General features: G+C 36.8%; 2 protein-coding genes across 3 annotated transcripts in view; one reads left to right on the forward strand and one right to left on the reverse strand.

The window, feature by feature from the left end:
- Nucleotides 1-20,868, forward strand: part of TRAPPC3L (trafficking protein particle complex subunit 3L) — a 64,870-nt gene that overhangs the window by 11,009 nt on the left and 32,993 nt on the right. The window contains exons 3-5 of one of the 2 annotated variants that reach the window (XM_020894401.2): nt 12,858-13,021; nt 16,911-17,008; nt 19,710-19,809. In XM_020894401.2, the coding sequence (XP_020750060.1) occupies nt 12,980-13,021; nt 16,911-17,008; nt 19,710-19,809 (240 nt within the window). In that variant the 5' untranslated portion in view covers nt 12,858-12,979. Of the gene's footprint in view, nt 1-12,651; nt 13,022-16,910; nt 17,009-19,709; nt 19,810-20,868 lie in introns of those variants that run through there. The other variant, XM_020894402.2, reaches the window with a different exon arrangement.
- On the reverse strand, nt 110-6,528 carry CALHM4 (calcium homeostasis modulator family member 4). Its single transcript, XM_020894398.2, has 2 exons — nt 5,971-6,528; nt 110-1,469 (listed from the first exon to the last, which is right to left on the reverse strand). Exons 1-2 carry the CDS (start codon nt 6,526-6,528, stop codon nt 1,083-1,085), a joined length of 945 nt encoding a protein of 314 aa, XP_020750057.1. The 3' UTR covers nt 110-1,082.

Here is a 20,868-nt window from a genome sequence, read left to right on the forward strand (position 1 = left end):
CTTATTTTGACCAATGAACCAGTTGTTCAAGTGAATGTGGCAAAAATCATGCATGAGACTATATATATATATATATATGTATATATATATATACATATATATATATATCTCAGAAATAATGAAGATAAAATAGAAAACTGTCAAATATTAGAAGTGAAAATGTAGGTAGGTCTTCCCTTTTAGAGTTTAGATAATGGATCTACAAATATAGCTTGCAGCCTTCCTTCCTAAAATGGATTTTGAGTACAAAGGTGTGATAACAAAAAGACATAGATGGTGTCCTGGTAGTGGGACACAGGCGGAACTTTCTAGAATAAACTTTCTATATCATAGCTGTAAAAATGTTTCCACTATGGAGGTGCCACAAATAACACTTATGACACTGGTGAGGATACAATATGTGTCCATCTTTCCTTGGGTATGGCAAGATGACTCAGGACTGTCTTGCCTGGGCTTCCCCCTACATGGTAACAGTCTAGAAAGGGATTTTTTTTTTTTATCCTGATTCCCAAAAGGTCAGATATTTAAGCTTGAAGAAAGAGGAAGAAACAGTGAAAAGAAGCTGGGTATTATACAGAGGTAGAAAATTTTAAAAACAAAACTTCGAGATAGCGAAAATAATGGTAAAAGACAAGCAATGCAAAGAGGAAGGGCAAAAATAACATTTATGAGCACTTATTTTATGAAAGGCATTGTGCTGAGTACTTAGCTTTTATTATCATATTTGTCATATATGTCCTCACAAAAGCTCTGAAGTAGCTGCTATCTGAGTGCAGATACAAAACAGCACTCAAAAGATATTCATTTTTGCACAGCTACTAAGTAACAAAACTAGGATCCAAATTTTGATATGACTACAGTTTTCATTTTTGTAAAAAAAAAAAATCAGACCAATATATGCACTACAAGACCATCAATGAAATTTCAAAATGAGAAATTGTTACCATGATCAGATTGATTTCAGAAATAGCATTTCAGATGAACAGACATAAATATCAGAAGAGAGAGAAAAAGATGAAGAGATTACATGGAAACTCTGTCCTCATAAAAATAAAATATTTGAATTGTGAAAGGTGCTATGATTAAGGCTTTAATTCAATACCTCCTGATCTGCCTTCCTCATTATCCTCATCCACCCTGCCTCCAAGGAAGCTGTAGTTACCTTGCACATCATTACCCATGCAGAGAAAGCTGGGGACTGACATCTCTCTCCAGTCCTGACATGAAGGAATATGGATGTGTCTGACATCTTCATTTCCAGGAATGAAGCCAAATAGCTTCTTTATACGCTGCAGGATGAGGAGCCGTGAATGCTGTGCTGCGGCTTGTTCAAAGAGCTCGCTCTCGTTGTGGAGGTGGTTGGTCCAGTAGCGATGCTGCAGGGCGGTGAGGGGTGAGCAGCACCTTGCCAAAGAGTAGGAGACTAGGGCAGTGATGGTTGCCAAGGTGATCAGAATCCAGCCCAGCATCTTCACATAATTATTCAAAAGGAAAACAGAAAGCATCAATATATTAAATATTCAAGAAACAACCATGATGGGAGGGATCCCCACAAATCTGAGAAGTAAAATATGGGTAAGAAACTTGCTTTTCTAGGCTTTAACATATTGACAGGTGCTATTCATTTGATCCTGGGTGCAGCTGTGACACAGGATATAGGCCCAACCATTTTCAACTTGGCTTTGGGATTACAAAGGATTTTTGGATTGGGGGAATTTCCAAAGATTTTGAAGTGGATTCTAGATACTGTCCTGGAAGTGGCAAACATTATAACCTGCCTATTATCTTTGCATAAGGGACATAAACTACATTTTTTATTTTAGTTCAAGCATCAGGTGTAGGCTCATACATTTCTTTGGACACAATATATATTTAATAATGATAGTAATGAAAATTATGATATTATAGATAATAATGGTAGTTTTGTAAGCTACCAAGCTCAATGATGTGCCAACAAGTATTCACTGACATTTCGTCCCAAATTGCTATTTCCTTTTATTTTTTTGTGACCAAAGAAAGTCAATGAGCAGATTCTCATGTCCTTAAATGTGCAGCACCTGTTGTTTTCCATTTCATCTTCCTCTCCCTTCAAATAATCATTTGCTGGCCAGTTTTATGGTTGGCTTTTGAAATATACTTTGAAAGGAAAGTCAACTAGATTTTATGTGCAACTATTTAGTTTCCACTTTTAAAGACTGACAAATAACAAATAGCTGTTTTCTATGCTTAGAATCCTTTTTTTTTCTTTTCATTATTCTTTTTTCATTATTTAGTGGTTGTTATGTAGAGTGAGACAGATGGGCTGCACACATTTAGGGAAGCCACCAGTATGCAGCCACTATCTAAATGGTGAAGGTCTGTTCCACAGCTTGTGATTCACCAACATGCCTGGAATTACCAGTGTGTGCACAGCAAGATAGCTTCACTCTAGGGAGGCTGAAGCCTACAAAGTGATACTCATCATGTCATGATTTAACTGATTAGAGGCCAGCATGGCCGAGGAAAGGTCATCTCAGATGCCCATTAATTCATCAACTATCATTTACTGAACCTGAGGTTGACCTCCCACCATGTGCTGTATATAATGCTTGGTACCTGGGACACAGATCCAAATAATTTTAGATACATTCTCTCTTTCCAAATCTTTAAGCCTAAAGAGGGAGATAATGTGTAAAGTCAAGAAATACAGTAAAATAAAATAGTTTTGATAGCTGCTGCTGCTGCTGCTAAGTTGCGTCAGTCATGTCCGACTCTGTGTGACCCCATAGACAGCAGCCTACCAGGCTCTGCCATCCCTGGGATTCTCCAGGCAAGAACACTGGAGTGGGTTGCCATTTCCTTCTCCAATGCATGAAAGTGAAAAGTGAAAGGCATAAACACAAAGCCCAGGGAAGGACAATGAAGATACATGAACTTGTTTAAAGGAGAAGAGTGTCAGGGAACACTTCCCAGAAGAGATGATGCTCAAACTTAAATTGTTAAAGACAAGTTCACCAGATGCAAGAAGTTGAGAATTCCAATTAGGGAAGAAGTCAGAAGAAGAAGAAGCATGTGAAGAGTTGGGAAAACCCCAAGAAGTTGAATTCACAAGGTCATAGGAATCATGTGGGGAAATGGTCAGGGGCCACATATTGAAGGATATTGTATGTGAGGTCAAGAATCTGGATTTGTGTTTAGGCTGGTAGAAAAGCATTGAAGGACTTTATATGGGTGACAGTGCAGGGAACAGGGAGGTGGAGGGAGGGTTCATCATTCAATTTGCACTTAGAAGACTTTGGCATGGGTATAGAAGGTAGATTGAAATGGGATGAAATAAATGTCCAGAAGGTACAGGCAGAGACAGGATTTAAACTTAATTTCATCTGGTGGCCAACCCAGAATTATCCAACAAAGATAGTACATATTCCTCAAATGAGATTGGAGTTTGCAGTAACTGTAGAAGGTGGGAGGACAAATAGAAACAGCCCCTGGTCCTTGGCTAGCTTGATCAGCCATTTATTAGCTCTATAAACTTATGAAAGTTATAAACTCTTTGAGTTTCAATTTCCTCATCTGTAAAATGGAGTTGATTTACCTACCTCTGAAGATTATGAAAATTAAAGATATAACATATTTGTACACTATAGGCTAAGCAGCTCAATAAATATTAGTGGTCAATAAATATCACTTAGTTGCGTCCAACCCTGCGACTCCATGGACTGTAGCCCACCAGGCTCCTCTGTGTATGGAATACTCCAGGTGAGAATACTGGAGTGGGTTGCCATTCCCTTCTCCAAGGGATCTTCCCAACCCAGGGATCGAACCCTGGTCTCCTGCATCACAGGCAGATTCTTTACCGTCTGAGCCACCAAGGAAGCCCAAATATTGGTGGTGGTGTCACTAAATCAAAAAATCCACTTGCTCATGGTACTCAGAGCTATAAAACTCTTTTCACAGAAGTCTGTGTATCATTAGACAAGATGTTTTATTTTGACCTTAAGAACACCTTACCATTGTGTATTACACCTTAGTTTTTTAAAGCAAGAACATTTTTTAAGATCAAAATTGTCCCATTGATTTTTTCACTTTTCACAGCTCCTCTGCTTGACATTTAAGGCCAGTATAAATAGGTTGAGACAAATCCTTTCTTAATAAGATTTCTAATTTTGTTTCAATTGGTCCATATGTTAACACTTCAATATTATTGTGTTGACAGTAATTTTCTCAACTAAATATCGTCAGCACTTTTAAATTTCAATAACTGAAAAGTGATAGGTCAAGAAAGGCCTTTGCAATAAGTAGTTTAAAAGTTAATGTGTTTTTCTCAATATTCTATAATAACCTATATGGGAAAAGAATCTGAAAAAGAATAGATATATGTGTATGTATAACTGAATCACTTTGTTGTATACCTGAAACTAACACAACATTGTAAATCAACTATGCTCCAATATAAAATAAAAAGTAAATGAAAAAACATTAATGTGTTCTTATGGCATTGCAGTGATTTGAAATGTGTTTTTCTCCCAAATTCCTGGGAGAAACTGATAAACGCCAATGATTCTTTCTGTACTGACAAAAATATACTTTTACATCTTTAGATTTAACCTATAAACCTAGTAGGTTTAGGCCTTCCCCTCACTTGACTCCACTCCCTCCCACAAACTTATCTAATGACACTAAATTTAGAACAATCATCAGTGTTTATTTTTTAATTATAATTAAGCCTCCTGTAATTTTAGATGTGATTTAAATATATAAGAATGCATATTTAAGAATATACATGCAGAAAGATGGGATTTAGTAATAATATTTTTAATAACAATATCTAAAATTCCTTGTGGAAGAAAAGCTATGACCAACCTAGACAGCATATTAAAAAGCAGAGACATTACTTTGCTGACAAAGGTCCATCTAGTCAAAGCTATGGTTTTTTCCAGTAGTCATGTATGGATGTGAGAGTTGGACCATAAAGAAAGCTGAATGCCAAAGAATTGATGCTTTTGAACTGTGGTATTGGAGAAGACTCTTGAGAGTCCCTTGGACTGCAAGGAGATCAAACAAGTCCATCCTAAAGGAAATCAGTCCTGAATATTCATTGGAAGGACTGATGCTGAAGCTGAAACTCCATATACTTTGGCCACCTAATGTGAAGAACTGACTCATTGGAAAAGACCCTGATACTGGGAAAGATTGAAGGCAGGAGAGAAGGGGATGACAGAGGATGAGATGGTTGGATGGCATCACTGACTCAATGGACACAAGTTTGAGCAAGCTCTGGGAGTTGGTGATGGACAGGAAAGCCTGGTATGCTGCAGTCCATGGGGTCGCAAAGAGTCAGACACAACTGAGTGACTTAACCGAACTGAAAATTCCTTGTTATTAATATATAATAGGTTCTGAACACAGTACTGAGTGTTTTAGATGCATTAACTTGTTTATTACTCACTCCAACCCTATATGACAGATCATATCAATAATAGCTCCATTTTATAGCTGAGAAAAGTGAAGCATGGATAAATTAGATAACTTGTTTAAGGTTTTGCAGGTTAATACATGGTAAAGCAAGCCTCAAATGCAGGTCTGCTGACCCAAAGCCCATCCTAACCATATTTATGCAGCTTCTCAGTAGAAATCTAACTGATGAGTGGCATCCAGTTTGTGTTCCATAAGCAGACAATATGAGAAGCAGCAGGAATGGAAAATGTTTCCAGTGATTGTAGTTAATATGAGATTGCTGTTGTTCAGTGGCTAAGCTCTGTTAAGGTCTTTTGCGACCCCATGGACTACAGCCCGCCAGGCTCCTCTGTCCTTGGGACTTCCCAGGCAAGAACTGGAGTGGGCTGCCATGTCCTCCTCCAGGCGATCTCCCCTACCCAGGGATCAAACACGCACCTCCTGCCCTGCAGACAGATTCCTTACCACGGAGCCACCAGGGAAGCCCCAGTTAATACGGGATAGCAAAGCTGAAAGTAAAAAGCCAGAACTTACCTGTGACTGGTATCTATGTAGCAGCGCTACTTCGTCTCTGACCAGGGCCATATTGGATGGAACTGATCTGCAGCATGGAAACCCGGCTAGGATCTCTTGCCTTTCGCCCGCACTGATGTTGTCAAACGCTCGGTAATGGTCCACAGACGCGAATTCACTTGCCGCACATTCGTAGTACGTGCCCGTCAGCAGGGTCACCGCCAGCCACGTTAATGGAGCAACAAGTGCCCTTCCGGTGATGCCAAAGAAGTGAAGGCAAGCCAGCCTGCGCTCCAGGAGGCTGATCTTCCGGAGTTGAGGGACGCAGCTGCAGCAGTACTCACTGGTGATTGTCCACGTCTGGCTTCTCAGAGCAAAGCCGGCACCCAGAAGGATTAAGGCAGGAATGACCAGAAAAGCAGAACCGTAGTAGACATTTTTCCCAGCCTGACAGGGACAACTGAATGTGAAAGAGGAGAAGAGCTGTTGCCCACCGATGGTCAAAGCAGCAATTAGAGTGTTGATAAAGGCTCCACTTCTCTGCAGAGAAGATACAATGTCACGGAGAGCTGGGCTCATCTTGGGAAGCTCCTTCACAAATCAGCTCTCGCCCTTTCTGATCATTAGACTCACCAGCTATAACCATTTTATGGGATCTTACTGGTTTAACTGGTTGTGTCAGGCAATCCAACATCCTTACATGTTTAAAGGATTCTAGCATCTTTCCTTCTGTACTTGGTGAATCCTGAGCTAATAAATGAACTTCAGAGTACAGCCCGAGGGACCTGAGGGAGAGATTCATCTGGCTTGAGTGACAGGGGAAACTTCTTCAGTATCTCTTTCTACTAAAAAGAGGATGGACTGATTGCAAAGCAAGCTGCTGCCATCTTTCTATGTGCTCCTTTGTGTGATACAAAATGCCTAGCTCCAGCAAATACAGTATTGAAGAAAATCAGAACATTCTTACCCTTGTACTGGTCCAAGATTTTGTTACCATAAAATTACAGCATAAAGAATCGTGGAAGTTATCTAACACTAGAGCAATCCAAATTTAGGGCTATCTGAAGCATCCATAATTTCAGAGTTCTTCCATATAGATTCCAAAAGGTTTCCCAAAAGAGATGAGTAAGACCTGGGTACCCCTAAAGTCAAATCACAACAAAAACATTCTACCTTTGCATAAAAATATGTTTGTGTTGACAGAACATAATATAACAATGTATTGTCTTAAAATTAAGTTGCAATTTGTTAATATGGTATCATTTGTTATGTGAAAATATATTTGCATAACTAATAAAGTTATATACATATAGATAAGAAATTATATGACCACATATAAAATGTCTACATTTAATCATCAAATGCTTTTTGTTTAAAGAGTGGCTTTTTAAAACCATATTGCTTTGGCTTATAAAAATGAATAAGATACAAATTTCTCTTCGTAAACAAATCTCAGCTGGCCTTGGTTAAATATATCATCAGTGAATTGAAACATAATGCTGAGGAATTGACCCAAAGTGCAGTATAAAAAGACAAAGAAATAAAAGAGTATATTTTTAAAAGGAGTTAAAGGGAATAGAAAACAGATTAAGCAACTCCATGACCTGTCTAATAGAAGTTCTGGAGGGAAAAATGAAGGAATAGACAATATTTGAAGAGAAATAACTGAGAATTTTGCAGAATCAAAGGAAGTTCTCACATCAGGAAATGTTATATATTTTAAATAGTTTCACTAAAAATAAATTCACACAGGACACATCATACTAAAGCTGCACAGTGTGAAAAACAGAAAGTCTTAAAAGCTGTCAAAAATAAAAGACAGATAACCCACCAAAAAGTGGCAATATATTGACAGCACGCTTCTCATCAGTAATGATAGAGACCAGAAGACAATATCTTCAGAGTTCTTGGTACCAGCTAAACCATCATTTGAGATAGAGCAAAATAAAGATAACACACAGAGACTAAGGGAATTTACCACCCATAGAACCTCATTAAGAGGATTATTAAAGGATATGTTTCAGCCAAGAGAAAAACAAACTCTAAGGAAAGACATAGGAGCTAAAAATGATGATGAGTACAAGTATATTTTTTAAGTTCCTTTATTTATTAGTTATTTCTATAAATAACTACATTTTATTTCAAAAGATACAAATAAGATAATCCATGGTTATAGCAAGATATCACTACCTATCTGATAGAACAGCAAAAATTAAAAAGGTACTCCATACCAAATGTTGGTAAGGATTGTAGAGCAACTAACTCATATACACTCATGTTAGGAATGTAAAATGAAGCAATCACTTTTGAAAATTGTCAGTTTCCTTAAAAGTTACCTGTGTATACCTGCCATACAACATAATTCACTTCCTAGTTATTTACTCAAGAGAAATGAAAGCGTATGTCCACACGAAAACCTGTACATGAATGACACAAGCTTTATTAGCTTGTATTTTTTATAGCTTTATATAGCTGCAAACTGGGAACAACACAGAAGCTATCCATAAACTGTTCTATATCCATGTAAGGGAAAGCTACTCAGAAAATATGAGGAATAAGCTATTGATATATACAATAACAAGAATGAATTAAAAATAATTTTCTAAAGGGAAGAATCCAGGCAAAAGAATACATAATGTATGACATTTATATAAAATTCTTAAAAGTGTTAATTAATCTCTACTGATAGAAAACAAACTAGTGCTCACCTAGAGAGTGGTGGAGAAGAAATAAGAAGAGAGGGATTGCCAGGGGCATGGGAAGACTTGTGTGGGAATGTATAAATTTGGACCATGATTTTAATTTAAGGAGGTGACTGAGTGATGACAGAGAGGCCAAAGCCATCAAAAGGAAAATTTATCACTTACATTTATCAAGAGAAAGGGGCATGCCAGTCCATGCAGGGCCACTTGGGGAACAACCAGGCTGGGTTGGAGGCAGAAAAGGAGGGGAAGCCGAAACTAGAGCGTTCCCTGGGGTTTCTGTGGGAAAGTCAAGGCAGGTGAAAGGAAAGAGCTTAGAAATGGCTAATTTAAATTATTCTGGTGGGCTTCAGGGCATGGAGGATGTTGCTATTTGTCTGATATCTGGTCCTGGGTTGATTAAGAGCAGAGGAAATATTGGCTTTGTGAATGAGAGTTAGATAAGAAAGTGGGTCAGTGTACGGACTCTGGGTCACACGGGAGATATAAACTATTTAGCTGTTAAATTGGCTGTGCAGTTAATGGATGCAAATTAGACCAAGAATCAAAGAAAACACAGTTATAAAACAGGAGAGATGGATATATTAATTATGGTGATAAATTTGATGGCTTCAGGGGTGTATATATATGTCAAAACTCATCAAACTGTAAAATCACTTAACGTCTTAATAAAGCAGTAAAAGTCTTAAGTATAATTATTAAACAATAGAAACACAGTGCATAGACCACTCACAAAAAGAGGAAAATAAAAAGAGAATAATGATAGGAAAAGAAATAGTAAACAGAGGAAAAAGGATGGTAAACAGAAAACACAAAATAATGGTAGAAATGAGACCAAACACATCAATAATCACACATACAACATCTTAAAATAGCTAACAATTATTGAGGGCTCACTACATGCCAGGTAAGGGCACTATCTTATTTAATTTCCATAATAATCCTATGATGAGGTATTAATGTTATCCTCAGCTTCTTTACAGATGAGAAAAGTGTCATGTGGAGAGATAAAGGAAACTGCACACGGCCACGCAGAGATGAGGGAAAGGGCCGGGCCCAGCACTCCAGTGGTTTGGCACATGATTTAACTACCACACCGGGGCTGGTGTAAATGCACCTACATATATCAAACAATAAGAGTCATGCCACTTACAAGTGACACAGCTAAAACACACAAAGCTTGAAAACTAAAGGTATGAAATGAATACCCTTGGAAAGAATAACATTAATATAAGGCAAAAGCGAGCTAAAGGCCAAAAAGTGTCAGAAGGGCTAATTTTGAAGACTCAATAATTATGAGATATGACAGTCATCAACTTGTCTATGAATGTCTTATTGAAATATATAAAGCAAAAATATCAAATTATAAGGAGAAATTCTTATAATCAAACAGACACATATTAGAAATGATCAAGGAAACATTAGGAGATAAACATTGAAAGGATATAAAAGATATGGAAGAACAAAATTAGCAAGCTTTGCCTAACATATAGTATTCCATACCCTAAAAATAGAGAATGCACTATTTTTATAAGTTCTCTATAAATCACTTGCTAAAACATACTGATCGTATACAAGATCACAAAGGAAATTTCAGCGTTAATGTCTAATAACAAGGAAACAGATTGAGAAACCCTGGTAATAGAATGCTCTAGAGTAGAAGTTGGCAACCTATACATAATTGAGGGAACAAACTGACCCACTGCCTGCTTTGTAAGCCTTTTAAACCAAGAATAATTTTTTTAATGGTTTGAATTTTTTTTCAATATTTTGTGACATGTGAAAATTACATGAAATCCAAATCTGAGTGTTTATAAAGTTTTATTAGCACGTATCTGCACTGGTTCCTAATTGGCTAACTGCTTTCCCACCACCTGAGCAGAGTTGACTAGTTTGTGACAAGAGTCTGTGTGGCCTTAAAACTGAAAATATTTACTATCCAGCCCTTTATAGAAAAAGTTTGTGTATCATCATTCGCCTCCCACCAAGTACACAGGCTTTTTCTGTTTTTCTCTGGATCTTTCATCTAGAACCCAGAATTGCCCCCCAAACTGGGCCCTGCAACATATTGTCAGCATATCTTCTGAGATTTTGTGAGTTAACCTCTAAAATATTTCGCTCTAACGTAAGTAGCATATGAGCAGTGGAAATAAAAAAAGACATTGCTGATTTGGAGTCAGCGGATTTAGTGCAAATTCTTCTTTGTTGTCCACTTTCCAGCTTGTTGTCATTCAGTCACTCAGTCCTGTCTGACTCTTTGTGACCCCATGGACTGCAGCACACTAGGCTTCCCTGTCCATCACCAACTCCTGGAGCTTGCTCAAACTCATGTCCATTGAGTCGATGATGCCATCCAACCATCTCATTCTCTGTCGTCCCCTTCATCTCCTGCCTTTGATCTTTCCCAGCATCAGGGTCTTTTCTAATGAGTCAGCTCTTCGCATCAGGTGTTCAAAATATTGGAGCTTCAACTTCAGTATCAGCTAACCTTGAACACATTTCTTAACTCTCTAGCTAATCTTCAACAAATTTCTTAAGCTCTGACTTTTAGATTTCTATCCTTTAAAATGGTCATGATTATAGTACTGAATACTTCAATGGTGTAATTAAATTAAAATGAGACCAGATGGCTTAGTGGTAAAGAATCCACTTGCCAATGCAGGAAACACAGGAGATGTGAGCTCAGTTTTTAGGTTGGAAGATCCCCTGTAGAAGGAAATGGCAACCCACTCCAGTATTCTTGCCTGGGAAATCCCAAAGACAGAGGAGCCTGGTGGGCTACAATCCATGGGGTCACAAGAGTCAGACATGACTTAGTGATAACCACCACTATCAAAGAAAATGAAAACCATGTTGTAAACTCTACAGTTTATATAAACATAAGATGTTATGAAAATCTGCTACTGAAAAGTCCCACACTTCACAACCCAGCAAAACTGCTTTTCTTGATAATGGTATCCTGGAACAAAAGCACTAATAGAAACATCTTAAATATTGCAGCATTCCATTTGATATATCACCTACAAAAATCATCTACAGTAATTCATGTTTGTATAGTACATTATAATGGAGAAGGAAATGGCAACCCACTCCAGTATTCTTGCCTGAAGAATCCCATGGATAGAGGAGCCTGGTAGGCTACAGTCCATGGGGTCTCCAAGAGTCAGTTTATAGCACACATCATATCTTTGATACAATTCTTCTGTGAGGTGGGCACTGTTATTGCCATTTTCCAGATGTGAAAACAGATCCAAATAGCAATAAAATGCCTTGCCCGTGGTGGCACAACCAGTAAATGGCAGAAACACAGCTAAGCCTGAGCCTTCCAAAGCTTCCTAGGCTCTTTGAACAACATCACACTGTTCTCCAAAGTAGTCAGTAGTCTGTCACTATATAGCAAGAATTTTCCAGAAAACATAAGGCTAATCGACTCAGGCTGTAAGAAATAAGAAACTACTTTCTCAAATTGAATTTTATGCTTCTATTTCTGGAATAGTTTTGATCCTCTGAACCCTGCAGTTGAGATGAGAGAGTTTCTTGTTTTTAACTTGAAATATCTCTACTTCTGCATAAATAAAACAGCCTTCTGCATAAAATAAAATAGCTAATATATTAGGTACTTTCAAAAGAAAGCTAAGGGCTTGCTTTCTCTGCCAGAATCATTATACATTATTAAACTGTAGAACATGCATTTTGAGCAACAGTTTTGTAAGAAAATATTATCACCCAAATTCTATCACACCTTAAATGGCTGCTTATGAGAAAGAAAAAGTTACCAAATTTGAATTTGTAATCACGCTAAGTGGGGATCTTTCATACTTATTATTTGGGGGATAAAGTGAAACCCGTTAGAGTTGTCAATTAGGTTTGAATCCAGGATTTAGTGTCTATAAATTGCTGATCCTTTCTCGAATTCACACAACAATCAATACAAAGACTGAATAATGCTGACATTTAGATCTATCTTGAATTGTGAAGGTTTCTGTTTGTGATTTTAAAACAATGCCTTGGCATGAGAACAAAACACCACTCTTCTACTCCCTTGAGCCAAAGAATTTTCAGTAGCTGGTGCTTCTGGTCTGACTTTTCACTCTCAGCTTTTATGCCTTTAGTTTACAACTCGTCCCCACAAGTGAAGAAGTATTTGATCGCTGGCACTGTACTCGGCTGTAAGACAGTCCTGTTTACGGTTCTCTTCCTCCCCAGCTCAGCAGACAGCAAAAGCAGTAGCGTGCAGAAGTAGCACCCGTGTCTCAGAGCAAGAAGGAACTTACAGAAGCAACGCGAAAGGACAAAGATCGGTGAACTTTCTTCACCTGCCAGGCACAATGTCTCGTCCTGCACACAGAAGACCAGAATACCATAAAATAGTAAGATCTCTTTATAAATATGTTCTCAAAGAGATTTTTTTTTTCCTGCTCTAGAGAAAATGTTTTCCCAAGTGATTTCTGAATTATTTTGAAAGGTGACGCTATTAAGTAGACTTTTTCAGTGGAGCAGAGTGTTTTGTGGAGAGAAATATAGCTGATACTTCTGGAAATAGTTACAATGATCTTTTACATACTGTGAGAGAATAATCAATTCTTTATACATATTTTAAAGTCTTCTTTTATGACTAATTATATCTACAGAAGTGTCAAATTTTTCTTCTATCTCTAAAAGTAAAAAAGATTAAGCAGTTCTTTGTATTTCATACTTCTAATTGGTTGTATTTCATACTTCATGAAATAAGAAATGAAATATATACAAAATAGGTGATTATATGTTACATTAAGTAGGAATAGGTCATTAAAAACTCAATACTAAAAAGATTGCCTTTAAAATATATTTTGTAGTCTTAAATATGATTATTATTGTGACTTATTGTGGGCTCTTATCTTTCCTGTATATTCCAAGTTCAGAGTTATTTTTAAAACTTAACTATTTGAGGATTAGATTTGGGTAAGTGTTGTTCTTTAACTCTCTTTTATTAGAAGCATTCAGAAGTTACAGATGTGAAAATTCATCATTAAGTTTAAAATTTTTAATTATTTCAGCAGACTCAAGGGCATTGCATAAAAGTAAGTAACTCTGGGCATGGATACTTAGAATTGTATGACTAACCCATGCAAACCCCAGTTGGAAATGGCTGCAGATGCCAGTCTGGAATCTTCATTTTTTTTTTATGGGATTCCTCAAATGCTGAAAAAATATTGTATGTGCTTCATATTGCACCTAAGTCACTTAATTTATATATCAGTTAAAACACATTCTTATCTTGATATATCCAAAACCTCCTGAAATAATTAATGGTGTTCTATTTTTTATGTAAAAAAATTATTGCTTTTTATGTTTTTAAAACTGTGACAATAAATTTATGTTGATTTCTCTTGTGATAAATCTGAGACCCTTCTGGACATGTTTTCAAGATACAGTTTTTGACCATGAAACAAAATGAAGAACACTGGCTTTTATGGGTACCAAGCTTAAAACTCAGCTAGAAATAAAACATAGTTAGTATCCACCCCCCAGAGAGAGAGAGAGGAAAGAAAAGAAAATGCCTCTTTTTTTTTTTTCCCAGTTTAGCCTTAATTATAAACGGGCACAATGTTGGAGCTATGGCACATAGGTAGGTACAATTTTATCTCCTTTTCTCTGTTTTTCAAATTCTTTTGTTTTACTGCTGGCAGCCAACAGCCACATTCATTCATTTCTCTCACCCCTTCAACGTTGCTTATCCTTACACTGTCATATTGGTTTTTAACAGTCATTTATCTTCTGCTGTAGCTCCTTATATGTAAGGCAGATATTTTGTGTATAATGTACAGGCAATTCTTGTGATTTATGATTAGGTTCTTGGAAGGTTTAAATAAGAACAGAATTAAAACTGAATACATGATGACCCTTCAGTGGTTTGCTTAACAAATATTTTTGTTTAAATCACATGCTTTACATCATTGGTTTCCTACTAGAAATATTAATGTACTCATTTTTTTCCTATACCTGAATTGTATACATTAGTGTCTAATGTCAATTGATGTATTTAATGTATACTCTATACATGTTTATGACATTTTGATTTAGCTTTTCAACAGCAGTTATGTCCCTATGTACCATCTACTATTTAGATTCTTTTGATTTAAAATTTATCGAGTTATAATAAATATTCTACCCAATTAAAGAAACCTATTTATCATGATATAAACCTATACATAAGAGAATGGACGTTGGTGGTATTGGGTCAATTTTGGAAGTATTTGGATCAATATCATATAACATTTCAAAGAAGTCACTTGGTTGAATAAACTATTTTATTGGTTTTCTGAGTCATTTCTACTTCTTATTTAAGAAAAAATAATTGAATACATATTATCAGGCCTGATCTTTCCCTCCATGTTGCGCTACACAAGATACCTGAGCCTGCAGATAAAAACACCTCTTCTAACCTGGAACCCAGATTTGATCTTTCATGAAAATATAAGATTATGCACAAAATAAGATTATTTTTGACAATGGTACCCCTTCCTACCTCCCTCTCCCACTCATCTCTCTACTGCAGGCAGTGCCTTCTTTTGTGCATCTCAAAGAAAATTGCTATGACAGAGGGGAGCCTGCAATCTCGGACTCCACCCGGGCTCTGCCAATCATGGCTAGCTGGGCGAGTAACTCATTCCTCCTGAGGCCTCATTCCCTCCTCTGAAAGATTGAGGGAATTGTTGTAAATTATCTCGGATATCCTCTTCTATTTCTTTGTTTTCAATAGCAGATGCAAAACAAAGAAACTTTTTTTTTAATTGGAGGATAATTGCTTTACAATGTTGTATTGGTTTCTGCCATACAACAATGTGAATCAGTCATAATTATACATATATCCCCTCCCTCTTGAGCCTACCTCCCATCCCCCATCCACCCCTCTAGGTCATCACAGAGAACCCGGCTGCAGCCCCTGTGTTATACATCAGCTTCCCAGCAGCTATCTTTTTAACACATGATAGTGTATATATGGGGCTTCCCTGGTAGATCAGCTGTAGAATCCGCCTGTAATGCAGCAGACTCTGGTTCGATTCCTGGGTTGGGAAGCTCCCCTGGAGAAGGGATAGGCTCCTACTCCAGTGTTCTCGGGTTTCCCTTGTGGCTCAGTTGGTAAAGAATCTGCCTGAATGCGGGAGACCTGGTTTCGATCCCTGGCTTGGGAAGATTCCCCTGGAGGAGGCATGGCAACCTCCTTCAGTATTCTTGACTTTCTTAATTCATCCCACCCTCTCCTTCCCCACTGTGTTCACAAGTCTGTTCTCTATGTCTGTGTCTCCATTCCTTCCCTGCAAATAGGTTCATCAGTACCATTTTTCTAGATTCCATATATATGTGTTAATATACAATATTTGTTTTTCTCTTTCTGACTTACTTCACTCTGTATAACAGGCTCTAGGTTCATCCACCTCACTACAACTGACTCAAATTCATTCCTTTTTATGGCTGAATAATATTCCATTGTATATCCTTACCACATCTTATTTATCCATTCATCTTTTGATGGATATCTCGGTTGCTTCTATGTCCTACCTGTTGTGAATAGTTCTGCAGTGAACCAAAGAGACTTTTTAAAAGGGGTTGATTGAACTTTGTGTTTTCTTTTTTCCATATTTTCAACATATCTTTGGTAAACTAAACCCAATTTATTCTCAGTTTTACTTTTGATTTTTAATGTATTCTGAAAAATATTACATATTTTAGAAATCTATAACAAAAGTGCAAATTCTCCTTTTTTCTCTAAGTATAAAGAAAAACTCCAAATTTGTTGCTATAGTTTGGGTTCAGCCTGATGGTCTCCTTAGCAGATCTGAAACCTATTAGGGATTGTGCAGACTCATGAGACGTCTCACCCAATTTTTCCTTCCAAGTGAAAACATGGCCAAAATATATCAAAGGCCATTCTAGAACAATAAGAATTTATATTAGCAATTAGTATTTAAGAAAACTTCCTCCATGAAAACGTATTGTAAGTTATATAAGCAAATGCATAGAAAGATGTTCTCATGTTAAGAAATTTATTTCACAGCTCTTTTCCCCCAGCAATGTATCCAAATATGGGTACAATTTGTTCTCAAAAGTGAAAATTATTGCAGGCATCAGACACAACTGAACACACACACTTAATGGGGAAGGGGATGGAACGGATGATCTCAAAGGCTGCTTCTGGCTAGAAAATTTTGTAAAAAGGACCAGTAGTATATTTCCCATAACTTTGCCAATGACATGAAGCTATCTCTTTTTCCCCAGAATAAAGATCTCTTTGTCCTCACCTATGGAGCTCTGGTTGCCCAACTCTGTAAAGATTATGAAAAAGATGAAGATGTGAATAAATATTTAGATACAATGTGAGTAGAAGTCTTTCATTCTTGTGGAATGTGGTTGGTCTTCCTCTTTTGACTTCTCTTGCTCCATTTTAACTGCTCTTCTATTTAAACAAATCCCATCTAGAGAGGAAGATAATTTCTAATAGCTGCCATTTGGGTTGCCATAAGCCTAAAGCAATAAAAAGGGGCTTTTATTCCATGAATATCAATCATACAACGTTTTCTTTTTCATTAGAAATTATTACTTTGCTAGTGATCTGTAAGCAAAAGACATGGTAAAACTGAAATTGCTCTTTAAAGAATATGGTGGGTCATCACATTTCTTTTCAAGTCTTCTGTTCTAGCATAATTTCTATCAATGTAAATATGTGTTTATGTAAGCATAGACTATGGAAGGATCTGTGAAAAAACTGCTAATAATAGTTGCCTGAGAGAACTGGAGAAGGGGGGCAGGAGATTATGGGTGGAAGGGAGATTTACTGTTTCTTACGTAGGGTTTTTATCACCTGAACACTTTTAACATTACTCGGTTTTACTTAAAAACATATTAAATAAAGAACTCATTCCTTCCTTTTAAAATAAAAGTCCATTCTCCTTTATTAATAGACATTTCTCCTACATTAATTCAGTCTTTAATTTTCAGAACAATTATATGATTATTATATTACTGCTTAACAATAAAACATCTATAAAAGATTGAATCTCTTAATCTTGGATCCTTAAAAGGTTTCTAACAGAGCAATGACTGGAAAATTTGCACTAGTTAGAAGGTTTCATTAGAAAGTTTGAAGAGGAAATTTAGTGTAGATGAGTATTTTTGACCTCTTTTAAAATGCTCATTATATTTTTTGATTGAAATACAGAAAAAAGACAACATTGAGAAAAGCTTGAAAGATCTTTTTGTGAACTCTTGCTTTCCTCCCTTTCTATATACTTATCCTTTTTCATCAGAAAGTTCTTTTTCATTGTTCTAAATTCTATTCATTTTGGTCCACATATTCTTTTAAAAAATTTCTTCTTAATTAGTCAGGAGCGCTGTCTGTAGCAGTGGTAGCTTTTTAAGCTATTTTATATTTAGGTCACTCTTAAACACATGATAAAATATTTTCAGAAGTCAGATTATTTAACTTGTTAGATTTCCATTGTTTTGTAGAACAACAGCATAAAATGAAGACATTTATTTACTTGACCCGTCCCCCAAAAAATACCTATGGGTAGCTACTTGGGTGCATATTTTAATAAACACAAATGAAATATTAGTTAAAGAATGCATTTTGAGAGGCTGTAGAAAGGCCTTTCCATAAGAAAAACAATAATCTGCATTTGGATTTCTTTAATAGCTTCTGCTGAGAGCATCTTACATTTTTAATTTGATATATAAAATATCTGCTTTGAAGAAATACACCCTTTGACCAAAGCAAGATATATACTGCACTGACTACAACATTCTGCCTTTCCATTACCTGTCCTAGTAGCTGAGCCTGCAGATATGCATAATATAGAAAACACTGGAAACATTTTTTCTAAAATCCTGGTACAACTATTTCTATAGTTTCTGTTCTTTATAAGTCTTTTCAATGTGAACTTCCTGGCTAGAATCACAAAGCATTTTTCTTGGAAGGCAAGTAAGCTAAATTGAATATTTCTTTCTACTCAGAAATATAAACAGATAACCTCATAGATTTAGTAAATCACTTTGACGTCAAATCCTCCTCCCTCTCCCAGTTGACTGGTCACTGAACTTTCACTCCCACCCTTTTCAGACCCTATGGAACAAATATAGCCCCATACAGACTGTGATGTCTTTTAACTTGTTAAGCCTTCTGCTGTCCTGTTCAAATTGTTTCACTAGTCCATGGACATGTGGCTGTGACATTAAAAGACCAATTTTGTGCCAGCTGGTAAGCAAAAACAGTCTTCTTTCATTTCCACTGTTAAGGTCATAATTCCTCAAGTAGGTTGAAAGTTTTAGGTCTATCTTGTTGAATCTGTCTGCTCGGATATATTATCACATCTCAATAAAATGCTTGCAGAATTGTGCTTTGGATACCAATCAAGCCATCTGCTGTGACATAGAGTGAATACATAATACAAATACCTTCTCCCAAGTCCCATACATTTACTTTCCCTAAAATTTTTTTTAAAAAAGGAACTTTTGAACTTTTCTTTTTTTGTTATTTTCACTAAACTTCAGTCTTCCAGCTTCAGTGTAGTTGAGAACTAAATGGCACAAAAAAAATTATCTCTCCATTCCCTTCTTCCTCTTCTTCCAGAACCGATCCCAGACATACCTGCTCTCCTACCATCGTAACTATGCTAAGAAAAGAATGAGCATCTAGGTACCACACCTGTAGCAGACAAGTCAGCTAGAGCCTCATTCTGTTTCTGATAATGGCCAATGATGAGAAAGCTAGCTGCCAATGAGACACATTAGGCTGCAAACACCAACCTCTTTTAATTTTAATTTACACCGTCAAGTTTGGGTCAGCCTTCACTCAGACTTTTTTGCTTAAAAGAGCCTAGTTAAAATTTCCTGGATGAGTTGTGCCCTATGAGTCATGTCATAAGGAACCCCTTGCCAAATTGCCATTTGACTTGTCAAGCTTGGTTTACTTTATCGTTTTATTTACAAACATCCTAACAGATGACGCTGAAACATAGGGGGACTTCACTAATGTCTCAAATATTGTTTTCAGAGCACATTCTTTCCCTTCCTCCACAGGGGATACGGTATTGGAACACGGCTGGTAGAGGACTTTTTGGCTCGATCATGTGTGAGAAGATGTCACAGTTATTCAGAAATTGCAGACATAATTGCCCAGGTAAGTGCATTTTAGCTTTGGCAGTGTGTTTTGAAAAATTTTGATTGGTCCTGTTTGGTGGTTTTCTTCTCCAGTTGAATGGGTTTCAACTGTATTTGTTATAGGTGCTAAGAGAAGGAATTCTAATCAAAAAGCATTTTATTTCTGCATAGAGATAAAGCTACTGTGAACAGAGATAAATGCTTCTAGGCTTTTAAACATCTATTGATTTTTCTGACCACATATGTGGTGTATACGTCCCACACTGGGACAAGTGTTTTGAGAAGGTAAACAGAAAGGCAATGTAAAAGGCAGCCTTCTAACACGTATAAGGGTGTGGAGAAGGTGATGGCAACCCACTCCAGTATTCTTGCCTGGAGAATCCCATGGACAGAGAAGCCTGATAGGCTATGGTACATCAGATCACAAAGAGTCGGACATGAGTGAAGCGACTTAACATGCACATAACACATATGCTCCAAATTAATTTCTTTGTATAATCATTTTCAGCACATGGAGGTAACCTTTGGTTAGCTCAGGGAATATTGGTATAGTCATTTTGTTCCCAGAACAATGTTTTCCCCAGAGGAAAAAATGAGCTTCCTGTAAATGCATGTGCTCTAAGAGCTTTCATAATATATAAGAAATAACTTTGAATTATCCAGCACAAGCTCAGATTTCTTGGATATAAGATTAGGAAATGAATCCTTAGCCAGAATTCATTTAATCTGCAGGCCTTATGGTTATTAACCTGGTGCTGTCTGTGGAAGCCCTAGAAAGCAGGCATGGATGTGAGATATGGATGGAGTCAGTAAGCTGCCCCCGGTTCACACAACTGACCAGTTAAGTCAGTATCATTTTCCTTTTCTCTCGTTCTTAATATAATTATACATTGTCATACTGACTCTTCATCTAAGTGGTGATAAGGGTTTGACATAGTGCTTTGTGATTCTAAGTGCAATTTTACATACTTTTTGTCTTTCATTCTTAAAGTATCTCTGTGAAGTAGACAGGGTAGAAGTTATTATCCTCATTTTCCAGTTAAGAAATCTGAGCTCCAGAAAGAATATGATAAACACT

The sequence above is a fragment of the Odocoileus virginianus genome, unplaced genomic scaffold (assembly GCF_023699985.2).
Source record: "Odocoileus virginianus isolate 20LAN1187 ecotype Illinois unplaced genomic scaffold, Ovbor_1.2 Unplaced_Contig_17, whole genome shotgun sequence".
Taxonomy (NCBI): Eukaryota; Metazoa; Chordata; class Mammalia; order Artiodactyla; family Cervidae; genus Odocoileus; species Odocoileus virginianus.